Below are 15,172 nucleotides of genomic sequence, written 5' to 3'. Positions count from 1 at the left end.
AAAGGATTGCAAAGACAGCACAGAGTTCCCAAATACCCTTCAATAGCTTCCCTTAATGTTTACACTTTATATAACCACAGTACAATGATCAAAACTCAGAAACGAATGTTGGTAAGGTACTATTAATTGAACTACAAATATGTTTATATTTTTTTCAGTGTTCCCACTATGTAGTTTTTTTTTTTCCTCTTCTTTTACAGAAGCTGACCTGCATTGCATTTAATTGTCATATCTCCTTGGTGTCCTCCAATCCCTGACAGTTCCAGAGTCTTTGTCTCTCCTGAACTTGGCACTTTTGAAGTGTATTTGTCAGGTATGTTGCAGAATGTCCCTAACTTGAGTTTGTCTGGTTTTTACGTGATTAGACTGAGGTTATGGTTTTGGGGGAAGAATATCGCAGAGGTTATATGCCCTTCTCATCAAATCAGACCTGGGGGTACTTAATATTGATGTGTTTTATTACTGGTGATATCAACCTTGATTACTTGGCAAAGGTGGTATCTACCAGGTTTCTCCAAAGTTACTATTTTTTTCCTTTCATACACATGGAATACTTTGAATCTGTACACAACCCTGCAGGTTTGATTAATCCCATTTTAGAGGTTAGATAACTTGTGATATCTACTGTATTTTTAGTTAAGTCATGGGAAAGTCACAGAATTTTAGAGATTATCTCTTTTCTCGAAATATGAGGAAACACAGGCCTAGAGAGATTAAATGACATGGCCAAGATCACCCTACCAGTTTGCTAATGAACCAAGCTCGACCCTGGGTCTCCTGATAATCAGTGAAAGAGTAAATGCAAAACTAAGACTCCAATAACCTGCATTAGGCATAAGATCTCTGGATTCCTGTATATAAATAGTCAGGGCTTCCCTTTTCCTAGCTCTGATGGGAGTGGAATCTAACACCATCAGCCGTGCTGAAAACAACTGTCAAGAAGCAGCTGTCTGACTCTGGCTGGCCTTGCTGCAACACTGCAATCTTTAGCACGGCTGGTCATAAGACAAGCAGATCTGATATCAGATGCCAATGTCTCCTTTATTTCTGCTAGAATGCCAGTTATACGGCCTCCATTGTCTATGGTTAAGACTGTAATGTTTCCAGGAGAGTTGCTGATGGCTTTCTATCCCCTAGGCTGAGAAGTTATTTTAGTCTAGAGTGCCACCTCCCTCCCACCCCCGGAATTATGCTGGGCATTCAGAGGATTTGATAGATGGAAACCTTAAAAGCAGAGTAGAATGCTTGATATTGCCATAGAAGTTCCATTACTGAGAAGGCTTTTAGGTAAGATGGTCAATTATGAGCTAAAAGCCATTAAACTCCAAATATTTAAGTGTTTTGACTGTGTTTCTGCTATCATGATAGCAAAAGGGATACTAAAAGGGATGTGAAAAAGTGAAGGAATTCTGCACACATACCAAACTCCAGAATTCCCTATGGCTATTCCCTATCTATCTGATAGGCCAATCTCAGTTAACCAGGATGTAAGGCTCCTTGGTCAGCCCTTGCAGTCAGACAAGACCTCTGTGAGGAGACATATAAAAGCACAGAGAATGCTGCCACAGCATTGGCAGGGGTGCGGGGTGGGGAGGTCAGGGTCTCCCGGCCTGGTGCTCTGAGTGTGGTATTTGTGTTCCCTGAAGTAGAGGACTTGGCTTGGCTGGCATTTCTCAACTGAGGAACAGCTTATCTGATGATCTGAAGAGGTCTGCTGCATCAGAAATAAACGTATTTTCTTGTACTAGAGTTCATTCTTTTAAATTTTTTAAATTGGAGTACATAGTTGATTACAATGTTGCATTAGTTTCAGGTATACAGCAAAGTGATTCAGACAAATATATACATACATATATATACATGTACATATGTGTGTGTGTATATATATATACACATATATTCTTTTTCAGATTCTTTCCCATTACAGGTTTTTTTATTTATTTTTATTAGTTGGAGGCTAATTTCTTTACAATATTGTAGTGATTTTTGTCATACATTGACATGAATTAGCCATGGATTTACATGTATTCCCCATCACGATCCCCCCTCCCACCACCCTCTCTACCCGATCCCTCTGGGTCTTCCCAGTGCACCAGGCCCGAGCACTTGTCTCATGCATCCCACCTGGGCTGGTGATCTGTTTCACCCTAGATAATATACATGTTTTGATGCTGTTCTCTCGAAACATCCCACCCTCACCTTCTCCCACAGAGTCCAAAAGTCTGTTCTATACATCTGTGTCTCTTTTTCTGTTTTGCATATAGGGTTATCATTACCATCTTTCTAAATTCCATATATATGTGTTAGTATACTGTAATGGTCTTTATCTTTCTGGCTTACTTCACTCTGTATAATGGGCTCCAGTTTCATCTATCTCATTAGAACTGATTCAAATGAATTCTTTTTAACGGCTGAGTAATATTCCATGGTGTATATGTACCACAGCTTCCTTATCCATTCGTCTGCTGATGGGCGTCTAGGTTGCTTCCCTGTCCTGGCTATTATAAACAGTGCTGCAATGAACACTGGGGTACACGTGTCTCTTTCAGATCTGGTTTCCTCAGTGTGTATGCCCAGGAGTGGGATTGCTGGGTCATATGGCAGTTCTATTTCCAGTTTTTTAAGGAATCTCCCCACTGTTCTCCATAGCAGCTGTACTAGTTTGCATTCCCACCAACAGTGTAAGAGGGTTCCCTTTTCTCCACACCCTCTCCAGCATTTATTGCTTGTAGACTTTTGGATAGCAGCCATCCTGACTGGTGTGTAACGGTACCTCATTGAGGTTTTGATTTGCATTTCTCTGATAATGAGTGATGTTGAGCATCTTTTCATGTGTTTGTTAGCCATCTGTATGTCTTCTTTGGAGAAATGTCTGTTTAGTTCTTTGGCCCATTTTTTGATTGGGTCATTTATTTTTCTGGAATTGAGCTGCAGGAGTTGCTTGTATATTTTTGAGATTAATACATTGTCTGTTGCTTCGTTTGCTATTATTTTCTCCCAATCTGAGGGCTGTCTTTTCACCTTGCGGAATAGAAAGCCCAGAGATAAATCCACGAACCTATATACACCTTATCTTCGACAAAGGAGGCAAGGATATACAATGGAAAAAAGACAACCTCTTTAACAAGTGGTGCTGGCAAAACTGGTCAACCACTGGTAAAAGAATGAAACTAGAACACTTTCTAACACCATACACAAAAATAAACTCAAAATGGATTAAAGATCTAACTGTAAGACCAGAAACTATAAAACTCCTAGAGGAGAACATAGGCAAAACACTCTCTGACATAAATCACAGCAGGATCCTCTATGACCCACCTCCCAGAATATTGGAAATAAAAGCAAAAATAAACAAATGGGACCTAATGAAACTTAAAAGCTTTTGCACAACAAAGGAAACCATTACAGGTTTTTAACAAGATATGGAATATGGTTCTCTGTGCTCTTTGGTAGGTGCTTGTTGTTTATTTTATATATAGTAATGGGCATGTTAATTTCAAGCTCCTAATTTACCCCTCACCCCCCTTTTCCCTTTGGTAACCATAAATTTGTTTTCTAAGTCTACGGGCCTACTTCTGTTTTGTAAATAAACTAATTTGTTTCATATTTTTAAATTCCACATATAAATGATATCATATGATATTTGTCTCTCTGATTTACTTCACTTAGTTTGATAATCTCTAGGTCTATCCATGTTGTTGCAAATGGCATTATTTAATTCTTTTTTATGGCTGAGTAATATTACATTGTATAAATGTACCACATCTTCTTTATCCATTCCTCTGCTGACGGACATTTAGGTTGCTTCCATGTCTTGGCTGTTGTAAACAGTGCTTCTCTGAGCACTGGGGTATACCTATCTTTTCTAATTAGTGTTTTCATCCTTTCTGGATACATGCTCAGAAGTTGGATTACTGGATCATATGGTAATTCTATTTTTAGTGTTTTAAGGAACCTCCATACTGTTCTCCATAGTGGTTTGGAGTTCATTCTTTTTTTAAAATTTTTTAAATTTTTGGCTGTGCTGGGTCTTCATTGCCGTGCACAGGCTTTCTCCAGTTGCAGTGAGCAGGGGTTACTCTCTAGTTGTGGTGCAAGGGCTTCTCATTGTGGTGGCTTCTCTCGTTGAGGAGCATAAGCTCGAGGCTCAGTGGTTGTGGCACACGGGCTGAGTTGCCCTGTGGCATGTGGAATCTTCCCACTACAAGGATAGAACCTGTGTCCCTGACATTGGCTGGTGGATTCTTCACCACTGGACCACCAGGGAAATCCTTGGAGTTCATTCTTAACCCCATTTTTCATCCTATTTTACATGCCACACCTTATAACCCTTTACAATAATAGAAACCAAACTTTTTATAGCTGCTAGATACTATGGAGATATGGCCCAGCACCTTTGCTTTTAAAATTTTGCTTTGAAATAGTTTAAAACTTACAGGCATGTTGAATATATAGTATAAGAAGTTCCTGTACATGGTTCATCCAGATTCTTCAATTGTAACATTTTTAACACATTTTGCTGATTTTCTCTGTCTCTGTTTTTCTCATACATACATACATAAATTATATTCTGAGCCATTTTAGAGTAAGTTAGAGCTATGGGGGCCCATTACCCTTTAACATTCAAGACTTCCATGTGTTTCCTAAAACAAGGAAATTCTTCTATATAATCATAGTGCAATTTTCAAAATTAGGAAAATTACCATGTAATCAAAATATCCCATTCAAATTTTCCCAACCGTCCTAGTAATGTCCCTTATAGTTCCAGGATAGAACACATTTGGTGTCAGGTCTCTATTTCCTCCTTCAGTCTGAAACAGTTCCTCATTTTGCACAGTATAGGATGGTACCTCAAATTTTGGTTTATTATTTACTTAAATGAAGTCACTCAGTAGACATTTTATCCAAAACACACTTCTATCTTGATATATATAGGCTGTTATTTTAATGGTTGCATAACACTCCACTGTATGAAAGGGTTATATTTAACCAATCTCCTGTTAAAGGACATTCAGTTTATTTCTGGTTTTCAACAGTATAAAACACACTGCAATTAGTAGCTCTGAGCAATTTATCTGATTTATCTGAAGTGGAATTGTTGGGTTAAAGTATGCAAATTAAAAATTTTGATGCGATTGCCAGATTGCCATCCTGAAAGATTATACTTACTCTCATTCTTCCAATGATGCATGAGAATGCCTACCTCCCATGCCAATATTAATACTGGACATTTTCATTTTAATCTTGGCCAATCAGGCACCCCTTATTGAATTTCTTTAAATATTAATAGGGTTGAGCATATTTCATATTTATTTTCCCTGTTTCAATTTCTTCTGTGTATTACCTTTGCCCATATTGCTTTTGAGCAGTTTCTATTTTTAAACTGATTTGTCAGCTCATTTCAGGGCATTTAAGTCTTAAAGGAAAGACATGTTATACACTCATTTTAGAGTATTGTTTGAATCACTGCTGAAATGACTCTACTTTATTACATAAAATCCAGTTTCCTGAGAAAGCACATCCAGAATTAGCCACAACAAGGTAACTGAACACTGTAGATCGACTTGGCCCCAAGTTGGTCCAAGCTCTCTGGACCTTAGCATCAGAAAAAGGAGGTGGGGAAAGTGTGACAAGCGATTAAGAGCAGAGAACATTCGAGAATGCCCAGGCTGTATTTTTCTCCATTCAGTGTGTCTAGTTAAACCTTGCAGTATAGTTCTGGGTCAATTCAGGGAAGTTCCTCACTAACTTACTCTACAGTTCTTATTACAGTCCTTGTTCCCAAAATATTTTAAATGAATAGACATGCAATATATATTGATCTGAAGATAGGTTTTAATTACTCAGCTTTAAATGCTATTAAAAACCATCATTTATATTAGATAAGAACATTCAGCTTTCAAGTTCAGTTCAGTTGCTCAACTGTGTCCAACTCTTTACAATCCCATGTTGCAGCACACCAGGCTTCCCTGTCCATCACCAACTCCTGGAACTTGCTCTAACTCATGTCGATAGAGTCAGTGATGCCATCCAACCATCTCATCCTCTGTCATCTCCTTCTCCTTCTGCCTTCATTCTTGCCCAGAATCAGGGTCTTTTCCAATTAGGTTGGCAGGGAAATGTGAAGTTGGGAAATACAACTTCAGTCAATGGAGATTTCTTCCTTTCTCCTTAATTGTAAAACTTGCAGAAACAGGAACAAAGAATCTGCATATGTCTGTGTGTACTTACACATAGTGCAAAGCTCAACTGATATAATGAAATGAGTCCACTGGGAAATGCACAACATTTACTATAACTGGAGGGAAGAGTCCTATGTCATAAAAGTCAAACAGAAACAAGTATATTCAATTCTCAATTTTTAATCAATCCATCAGTCAGCCAATCATTACTAAAAGTCAAGTGTAACGGCGCTCTGGCAGATATAAGAGAAATATAACATGATCTTGGAGAACATGCCACCTATAGGGGAATAAGACAGATGAACCTGAAACACTGAGGGACCATCCCTGAGAATGTTCATCAGACTGCATGTTATGTAGAAGTGGGGCCGCCTGTCAGAGAAGGGCAAAATCACTGCTTGTGGTAAAGGGGAGCTGTGGGTGTTAGGGAGTTAGAAAGGCTCTATGGGGAAGTGGGCTTTGAGTTGGGCCTGGACAGATGGTAGGATCTGCAGACATAGAGGGCAGGCAGTGGATATTGGGTCCAGGGAACAGAAGGCACTGGGGTGGCAGTTGGCAAGTTGCTAAGTGGAGGATGCCTGATAAGCAAGTGTGCATGTTGAGGAGGGCTGAGGATACGAGGCTGCCCCAGCAGATGCTGTGGCCACAGGGAGTCCCTGGGGACCTCCCAAGGGGCTGCTGTGGTGTAGTGCTCCAGCCCATGCCGAGCTGTGCTGGGATCTGAGTCAAACGTAAAATGTGGTATATTGATCCTATCCTTATTTAAAATTGTGATATTTGTTCATCATGGATTTTTTCTTTTAGTGTTGATTTTTAAAATATTGCATTAAAGTATTATTTATTTTGATTACTGTGAATTTGGGCATCCCCGTAAATTTTCTGTCCCAGGCAAGTGTCTCACTTACTTCATCCTTAGTCTGGTCCTATGTTCTTATTCTGAAGTTTGATGGTGGGTATTTATGTTATTAATTTAAATTATAGCTTACTCATGTTACAAATAATCTTGGGGTAGTAGACAGTATTTAATAAAACCAAGATTAAGAGATCAGAATTTTAAGGAGATTAATTTGGAACTTTGGATACCCAAAAAACATGACAAGTAAAAGAATCCCTTTGTGCTATTGATTCAGTCTCTCACTTTAATTCAGTCACTCAGTCATGTCTGACTCTTTGCAACCCCATGGACTGCAGCACGGCAGGCTTCCCTGTCCATTGCCAACTCCTGGAGCTTGCTCAAACTCATGTCCATAAAGTCGGTGATGCCATCCAACCATCTCATCCTCTGTCGTCCCCTTCTCTTCCTGCCTTCAATCTTTCCCAACATCAGGGTCTTTCCAGTGAGTCAGTTCTTCGCATTAGGTGGCCGAAGTATTGGAGCTTCAGCATCAGACCTTCCAATGAATATTCAGGACTGATTTCCTTTAGGACTGACTGGTTTGATCTTCTTGCAGTCCAAAGAACTCTCAAGAGTCTTCTTCAGCACCACAGTTCAAAAGCATCAATTCTTCAGTGCTCAGTTTTCTTTGTGATCTAACTCTCCCCACTTGTGGTTCAAGTCATCCATACATGACTACTGGAAAAACCATAGCTTTGACTAGACAGACCTTTGTTGGCAAAGTAATGTCTCTGCTTTTTAATATGCTGTCTAGGTTGGGCATAGCTTTTCTTCCAAGATACAAGCATCTTTTAATTGCATGGCTGCAGTCACCATCTACAGTGATTTTGGAGCCCAAGAAAATAAATCTATGACTGTTTCCATTGTTTTCCCGTTTGCCATGAAATAATGGGACCAGATGCCATGATCTTAGTTTTATGAATATTGAGTTTTAAGCCAGCTTTTCAGTCTCTAAGGTAGAGTAACTCCCTGTTGCTACAGTACATTCAGTGCAAGTAGAAAAGGGTTGCCTTGCCTATGTCCAAGTGGGTAAAAGATATCTGGGGGGAGGGGTGGTTACCAGAGGCCACTGTCCACTTCGAGAGAGACCTTGAGCAGCTCAACTGCTCAAGCTGGAGTGGCTCGGCCACATGGACTGAGACAAGCTTCCACAAGTGGGCCACAGGCTTGGCCCACCTGTCACTTGAAACAAACTCACCCAGCTGTGCTCAAAGAGAAGCTCTCCACTTGGCCACAGCACATACCCCAGGCCATGGCCCAAGGAGCAACGCGAGGTCTGTGAATGCTATAAATGTCTCTGGGCCACTTGCATGTAGAAGTGGTGTGTGACACCAAGAGTATGATTCCTAGCACATCTAAGCATGTAACATCTGAAAAATCTGAAATCTACTGTTCACTAATAAACTGTAACTAATGAAAGATGACTTTAAGCCAGAGAAGCCAATTAGCATGTGGCACGAATCACACAAGAGGCCCCGGGGAAGGCAGAGAGGCACAGCTGCTCCTGGCTTTGTCACCAGGGGCACTGCTCTGTCACTGGATGTGCACCTTCCAGTCAGCACCAATCTTCAGCGAGAGCGTCTCCAGGTTCAGGGTGGATGTTGCGGCATAGTAGGTAAAAGCCACGGGCTGAGCACTGCCATCTAGAGATCCAAACAGTAAAAGGGAAAGTCTGGTGACTATCCAGGAAAGAAATGTCTTTTCTTTGAATTTGAAAATGTTTCTGTCTCTATCACAAAATTTTATATTCCATATAGGAGAATCCAAATTAATACCACTTGTACTCCTGGACTTCCATGAATTTTTAAAACAAGAAGCACTCCAGTTTTCTGAGTAAAAGACTGAATGAAAAGAAACTGTAAGGAGCAAAGTGATTTGCCCAGCAAATTCAGTAGGTTAAAAAAAAGATATATCCTGTCCCAGGTCCTTTAAGAAACTCAATAAATATCAGTAGGATTCCCTATGACTTCAGATACCTACAGTTTAAAACAAATATTCAGAGAAGCTACAATATTATTTCAAACCCCAAATGATTTCCCTCAGGAAAATATTAACAGCTTACAATAAGCAGAAAGGCAGTTGATGAAGAGAGAAGCAGGATGGCCTCGTCCCCTCTAGATACTAGTATATTTGACTCCTGCCAGAAAGAGCAGAGTCCACTTGGCTAAGCACATTATATCAACTTTAGACTAACCATCTCTTCACGGCAAATACTTCTATGCTTATAGAACCAAGTGGACTGTTTCCTCACCAGCTGAGTGGGCAGTCACAGAAGATGGCTGCTTCTTGAGGCCTAGGACCAAGATCTGCTCCACCACACACTTGCTGGGATAATGACCCCTCTCGTCAGCACAACTGGAATAGATACAACAAATGACATTAGGAAAAGGAGAGGAACAGGGGTTTGGACTGGCTACTAGATCACCATCCCCTCCCATCTTTCATGCCTATGGAGGCATGTGACACCTAGCTGTCACATTTACTAGGATGAAGAGATGGGAAAAGATGACTCTATATGCCGAAGACAAGCTAACCAGTGCAAACATGCTCAGTCGTGTCTCTTTGCGACTCCATGAACCGTAGCCCACTAGGCTCCTCTGTCCATGGAATTTTCCAGGCAAGAACACTGAAACAGGTTGCCATTTCCTACTCCAGGAGATCCTGATGATCCATGGATCAAACCTGCATCTCCTGTGTCTCCTGTTATGGCAGACAGATTGTTTACCACTGAGTCATCTGGAAAGCCCAAGCTAACCAGTAGTCTTCCTGTAACAAGCCATTAGGAGGGACATCACTTAAGGACACTGAAGTCCCAAATGTGACTTGGATGCTGCAATCAAATTGCAAGAAATCAGATCCTTAATGAATGTTTGAATAGATGGATAAATGGGATTAATAGGAATTTATACTGAATTCTTTTTCATTTTTCAGAGAAGGAAGGAAAGGGAGATGAAGACAATAAGGAAGGGATGTTCATAGAGTGATTGAAAAATATTCCCAGGGGCTCCAGACCAAAGTGGCAACATAAGAGGCTCCTGAATTTCCCTTTTCCTACAGATGCACTGAATATAAAGCTACACATGGAACAATTCTCTTTGAGAGAAACCAGAAAACTAGTTGAGTGACTCCTGCACATTGGGTGACTGAGAAAATACCCACATCAAAACAAGCAGGAAAGGCTGAGACACACTTTCCATATAACTCCCACCCCTGGCATGTTTGCGTGCTAAGTCACTTCACTTGTATCCGACTCTTTGTGACCCTGTGGACTGTAAGCTCCAGGCTCTGTCCATGGGGATTCTCCAGGCAAGAAAACTGGAGTGAGTTGCCATGCCCTCCTCCAGGGAATCTCTTCAACCCAGGGAATGAACCTGTGTCTCCTGTGACTCCTGCATTGCAGGTGGATTCTTTACCTCTGAGCTACCAGGGAAGCCCCACCCCTGGCATAGTCCCATACAATTGGGAAGGAATTTGCAATCCTAGCTTCTCCAGAAAAAGTAAAAGGTTTGGGTCATACTTCCAGTGTCCCTCCTTTCAAGGCTCCCACCTGGAGAGACAGGCCCTCAAATCACCTTGCTCCGAGAGACAACAGAGTTAATTACAGCAAATAAAGAAGCAGTTGTTAATAGGCAGCGTGGCTGTCCCCCCAGGGCTCAGTGCAGAGGGAGCTGGCAAAAATATCCAGATTCTTCCTGGAAAGGATTTAACTGCATACTTTCCCAGCTACTGCCTGAAGGTTCTAATCAGCCTGTATCTAAGTGATGACTAAAATATGCCCCTTTGGGATATGGATGGGTCTCAGCATATCCTTAACTACTGGCAGTCACTAAGAACAAACATGGCAGTGTGGATAATCACAAAGGTCTGGAAGCTATAAGGAGCTCAGGACAGGCTGATCAATGAGGATCATCTCCTACATGAGGCCAGTATGTAAGGACTGGAAGACATGGCTGTCTTATCTAATGTGAGAAACAACACCAGGAGTCAAGGCAGATGAAACAGGAGAATATGTTCCTAACAAAAAAACCTGATTAATCTACAGAAACTGACCTTAATGAAATAAATTGCTTACCTGATAGATAGTTCAAACCAATGGTCATAAGGATGCTCACCAAGTTCAAAGAGCAATGCATGAACAAAATGAGAATTTCAATACATATGGAAAATATTAAAAAGTACCTAACAAAACACAGACCTGAACAGTACAAGAAGTGAACTGAAATATTCAACAAAGTGATGAATGGCATCACTTACATGTGGAATGTGAAAAAAAAAGAAAAAAAGGAAAAAAGAGTTGAACTCATAGAAACAAAGTAAAATGGTGGTTGCTAGGGGCTCACGGGTGGGAGAAGTAGGGAGAGGCTGGTGGAAGAGTACAGACTTTCAGTTATAAGATGAATACGGTTTGAGAATCAAATATATAACATGGCAAATACAGTTGATAATCCTGTATTGCATAACGGAAATTTGCTAAGAGAGTAGAACTTGTGCTCTCATCAAAAGGTGGAAAAAAAGGTTAAACATGTGAGGTAATGGACGTGTTAATTAACTTGATGACGGGAATACTTCCACAATGTATACATATATCAAGTCATCATACTGTATACTTTAAATATACTACAATTGTATTTGTATACTATACTTGTATATATTACAATTTTATTTCTAATTCATACATTAATGAATCTGGAAGAAAAGAAGAAAAATACAAATGGCCTTCATCATTAATTTTTAAAAATAGTACCTTAAAACATCAGCCTTGCATTTAAGGATTTAAGGATAACAAATGGATAGCATAATTTATTTATTAAAGCACACGGCTCTTTTATTTGCCATTACCTGTTGGTCAAAACACCTGAGGAAAACGAAAACTTCCTGTGCAAGAATTGCTTCTGGTGGAGGTATTGGAAAGAATGGCCATCATCGAGATAGAATTCACCCATGGCAGAACCCTGGAGAGTGAATCACAGAGAGTATGCTCATGTAATAGCTTTCTTGGAAAAGACTGTCACCCCCTAAAGGAAATAACTGATTACAAAATCTGTGAAAAATTATGTTGAACAACTGCTTAATATTAAAGCTGTACAAAGTAGTCATAAAATATATAAACACTCAATACCCATTTGTGAAATAATATGAATAAGGAAGTCACACAAGAGGAGGCACAGAGAGTTAGGCTTTGTTGAAAGAGATTTAAACTCTGAAGTATGGTCAGTGGCATAGGTGACTTCAAAAATACTACCCTAAGATGTGACAACAGGTCAAGAAACGTTCACCCAATGGAACTGAAGTTAAAAGGAAAAAGTATATAATGGACGACATCAGCTATCTTTAGAAGAACCTCCATTTGGAGAATGGTGCCTAGTTCCTACTTTTGGTAGGAGGATCCCTTTTGCATGTCAGACAACATCACAGCACTCCATATGGCAGTTCCCTGTTACTGACAATGCTTCATGAGCTATGAACTTCAAGTCTCTTGTAGTTTATTCCACGGCCTCCCATGGGCCCAAGGCCCACAGTTTGACCCAAGAAGACATGCTTAAAAGAAATGGATGGAAAAGAAAGACGTAAGAAAAAGAAAGTGAATTATAACATTTGCTTAAGAGTGAGGATTGGTGTTTGGCATTGTATTTTGGCAAATGGTCAAGAGAGGAATCTGCTATAGGCCTCATTCAGCTCAAAAGATCTCTTCAAAAGAAGAGACCAATTCTGGATCCTTCCAGACCTTACCCTAGGAGATTGCAGTTGTTTGAGCCATCCAATGAGAATGGAAGTTGTTGTGTGTGGGGCTGCGTCCCTGGAATGTTTCATAGACACAGGACCCTTTTACCGGAGACTGAGTCAGGGCTAATCCGCATGGGAGGCTGCCTTTGGCCCAATGAGCTTTCAGTCCAGTGGTAATCAATGCCAAGCTGCAGGGCACCGAGGGTCACAGTGCCCTAGAGGAAATTTCTATAATTTCTAGTTCTCAGAGTTCCCTGAAGAACAATTTCAGGAAAGTTAGATAAGTTGGACAATGATGCAGAAATGATTCAAAACTTTGATTTCTAGACGAACATCAGAAGCACCTATCCCACAGATGGGCTTCACCACTTTTATACACTCAAGGCTACCACTGTAAAGAGAGTCATAACAAACAAGGGGTGTAAAAGTAATATTTTTCAAGTACCTTAGTGCTCAGGGCCACTCGAAGTCCATATGGGGAATCAGTCATGTAGCCTGTGGATCTTCCTATAGTGGTCTTTACTGGTACCACACTTCCACCGCGTTGAAACACTGGTATCTACAATAGGACAATACTCTCAGAGGAGGATTCATGTAAGGCAATTTCAAAGTAGGCTTTTAAAATATTTCATTATACGTTCTTTTCAAAAAAATTTTTATTCAGTTAGTTTTGGTTGTGCTGGGCCTTTGTTGCTGCGCTTGGGCTCTCTCTAGCTGCACTGAACACAGACCACTCTCTAGCTGTGGTGCGCACGCTTCTCACTGCGGTGGCTTTTCTTGTTGCAGAGCACAGGCTCCAGAGTGCACAGGTTCAGTAGCTGGGGTGCATAGGCTTAGTCGCCCTGTGACATGTGGAATCTTCCCAGAGCAGGGATGGAACCCATGCCTTCTGAATTGGCAGGTGGATTCTTAACCACTGGACTGCCAGAGAAGTCCCATTATACATTCTTCATAAATGTAGACTCAAAAGCAAAATAAATTTGTGAACACAAATTCATTAGCATAGGGGAAAATATCTTTATATAGGGTTCTGTACTCTCCTCGGTTTCAGGCATCCATTTGGGGTCTTGGAACATATCCCCCATGGGGAAGGGGGTCTACTGTATTCTTACTTTTCTCCCAGCTTGTAGCTTACTATAGGCCCTGGCATTAAAAGGAAGAGAGTTCAAATATTAAAAATGGTTCACTTAAAAAATTATTAGGGAAAACTTCTCACCTCCATCAATTTATTATCTCTTCTAACTATCCTATAGGTAGCTTTTCCTGCTTTGTATTCTTAATTTGCCTGTCAGTATAGCAAACAAGTTTATTTTTAGGACCCTACTAAAGAGGGGATTTTTATGTCTATGCAAGCAGGCCCAGATATATATGTGTATATGTTCATAAAAGATGGTGGTTTCTTGGTTTGGGATACATAACTGTTGTCCCTACTTTAGCTTATATACCCCTTGCTCCCTGCTTCCCTGCATCACTTGGATTACTGGCTCAATTCTGAGGGTGAATCTGTGAAATTTCTGTTATAGAAGCTGCCAAGGGTACTTGACGTGACTCTGACAACAGGGCTGTAGGCATGGGTCTTCTGAAATAGCACTCCCAGCAAGGACAGCCCAGTAGGTTCCGTGTCTCCCAGTGTAGTCCTCTCTTAGGAAGCTCCCTGGATCATATGAGGGCTTACACGTTGCTCTGAGTAAGCTACAAGTGGGGAGAAGAGTTAGAATACAGTAGGCACCCCCTCCCCCCACGGGGGATATGTTCCCAGACCCCCAGTGGATGCCTGAGACCGAGGAGAGTACTGAACCCTATATAATGATACCTTCCCCTATACTAATGGGTGGGTAGCATACACAGCTTGGATCTGCTGGACAGAGGGATGAGTCACATCCTGGGCAGGATGGAGCAGGATGGCACAAGACTTCATCATGCTCCTCAAGGCAGCATGCAGTTTAAAACTTATTATTTCTGGAATTTTCCATTTAGTGTTTCTGGACCACAGTTAATATTTTTGGGCCACAGTTGACCGAAGGTAACTGAAACTGAGGAACATGAAGCCTCAGATAAGGGGGACTGCTGTATACAGGAAGTTGGCAGTAAGGATGGAGTAGGCAAGATGTCCACCGTCTGCTTGACTCACAGCAAAAAGTAAAAGCACATTTACTTCCCACCCTCATCAGTCAACTTTTTCTTCTTTTATTTTCCTTCAAAGAATGAGGCAGTAAGTTAATATGGATGGGCCCTGGAGTGGAAGCCCAATTGACCTGGGGTTTTATCTCAGTTCTGCCACAATTTAGCTGAAACCCTGGACAAGTAATTTAACTTCTCTGAACCTCACTGTCTTCACCTGTAAGCATGAGGGATTCAAGTAGATGAATGT

At 40.9% G+C, this 15,172-nt stretch overlaps 1 protein-coding gene across 4 annotated transcripts in view; it reads right to left on the bottom strand.

Annotated features, from left to right (window-relative positions):
- Window positions 1-7,905: 7,905 nt before the first annotated feature.
- GANC (glucosidase alpha, neutral C) overlaps window positions 7,906-15,172 on the bottom strand; it is a 64,660-nt gene continuing 57,393 nt past the window's right edge. For all 4 annotated transcript variants that reach the window (XM_043471567.1, XM_043471570.1, XM_043471566.1 and 1 more), the window contains 4 exons: window positions 13,247-13,360; window positions 11,917-12,029; window positions 9,329-9,432; window positions 7,906-8,720 (listed from right to left, as the gene is read on the bottom strand). In XM_043471567.1, the coding sequence (XP_043327502.1) occupies window positions 8,611-8,720; window positions 9,329-9,432; window positions 11,917-12,029; window positions 13,247-13,360 (441 nt within the window). In that variant the 3' untranslated portion in view covers window positions 7,906-8,610. The remainder of the gene's footprint in view (window positions 8,721-9,328; window positions 9,433-11,916; window positions 12,030-13,246; window positions 13,361-15,172) is intronic.

This window comes from Cervus canadensis, chromosome 6 (genome assembly GCF_019320065.1).
Source record: "Cervus canadensis isolate Bull #8, Minnesota chromosome 6, ASM1932006v1, whole genome shotgun sequence".
In the NCBI taxonomy this organism is placed as follows: Eukaryota; Metazoa; Chordata; class Mammalia; order Artiodactyla; family Cervidae; genus Cervus; species Cervus canadensis.
This window is presented reverse-complemented; position numbering and strand designations above follow the sequence as displayed.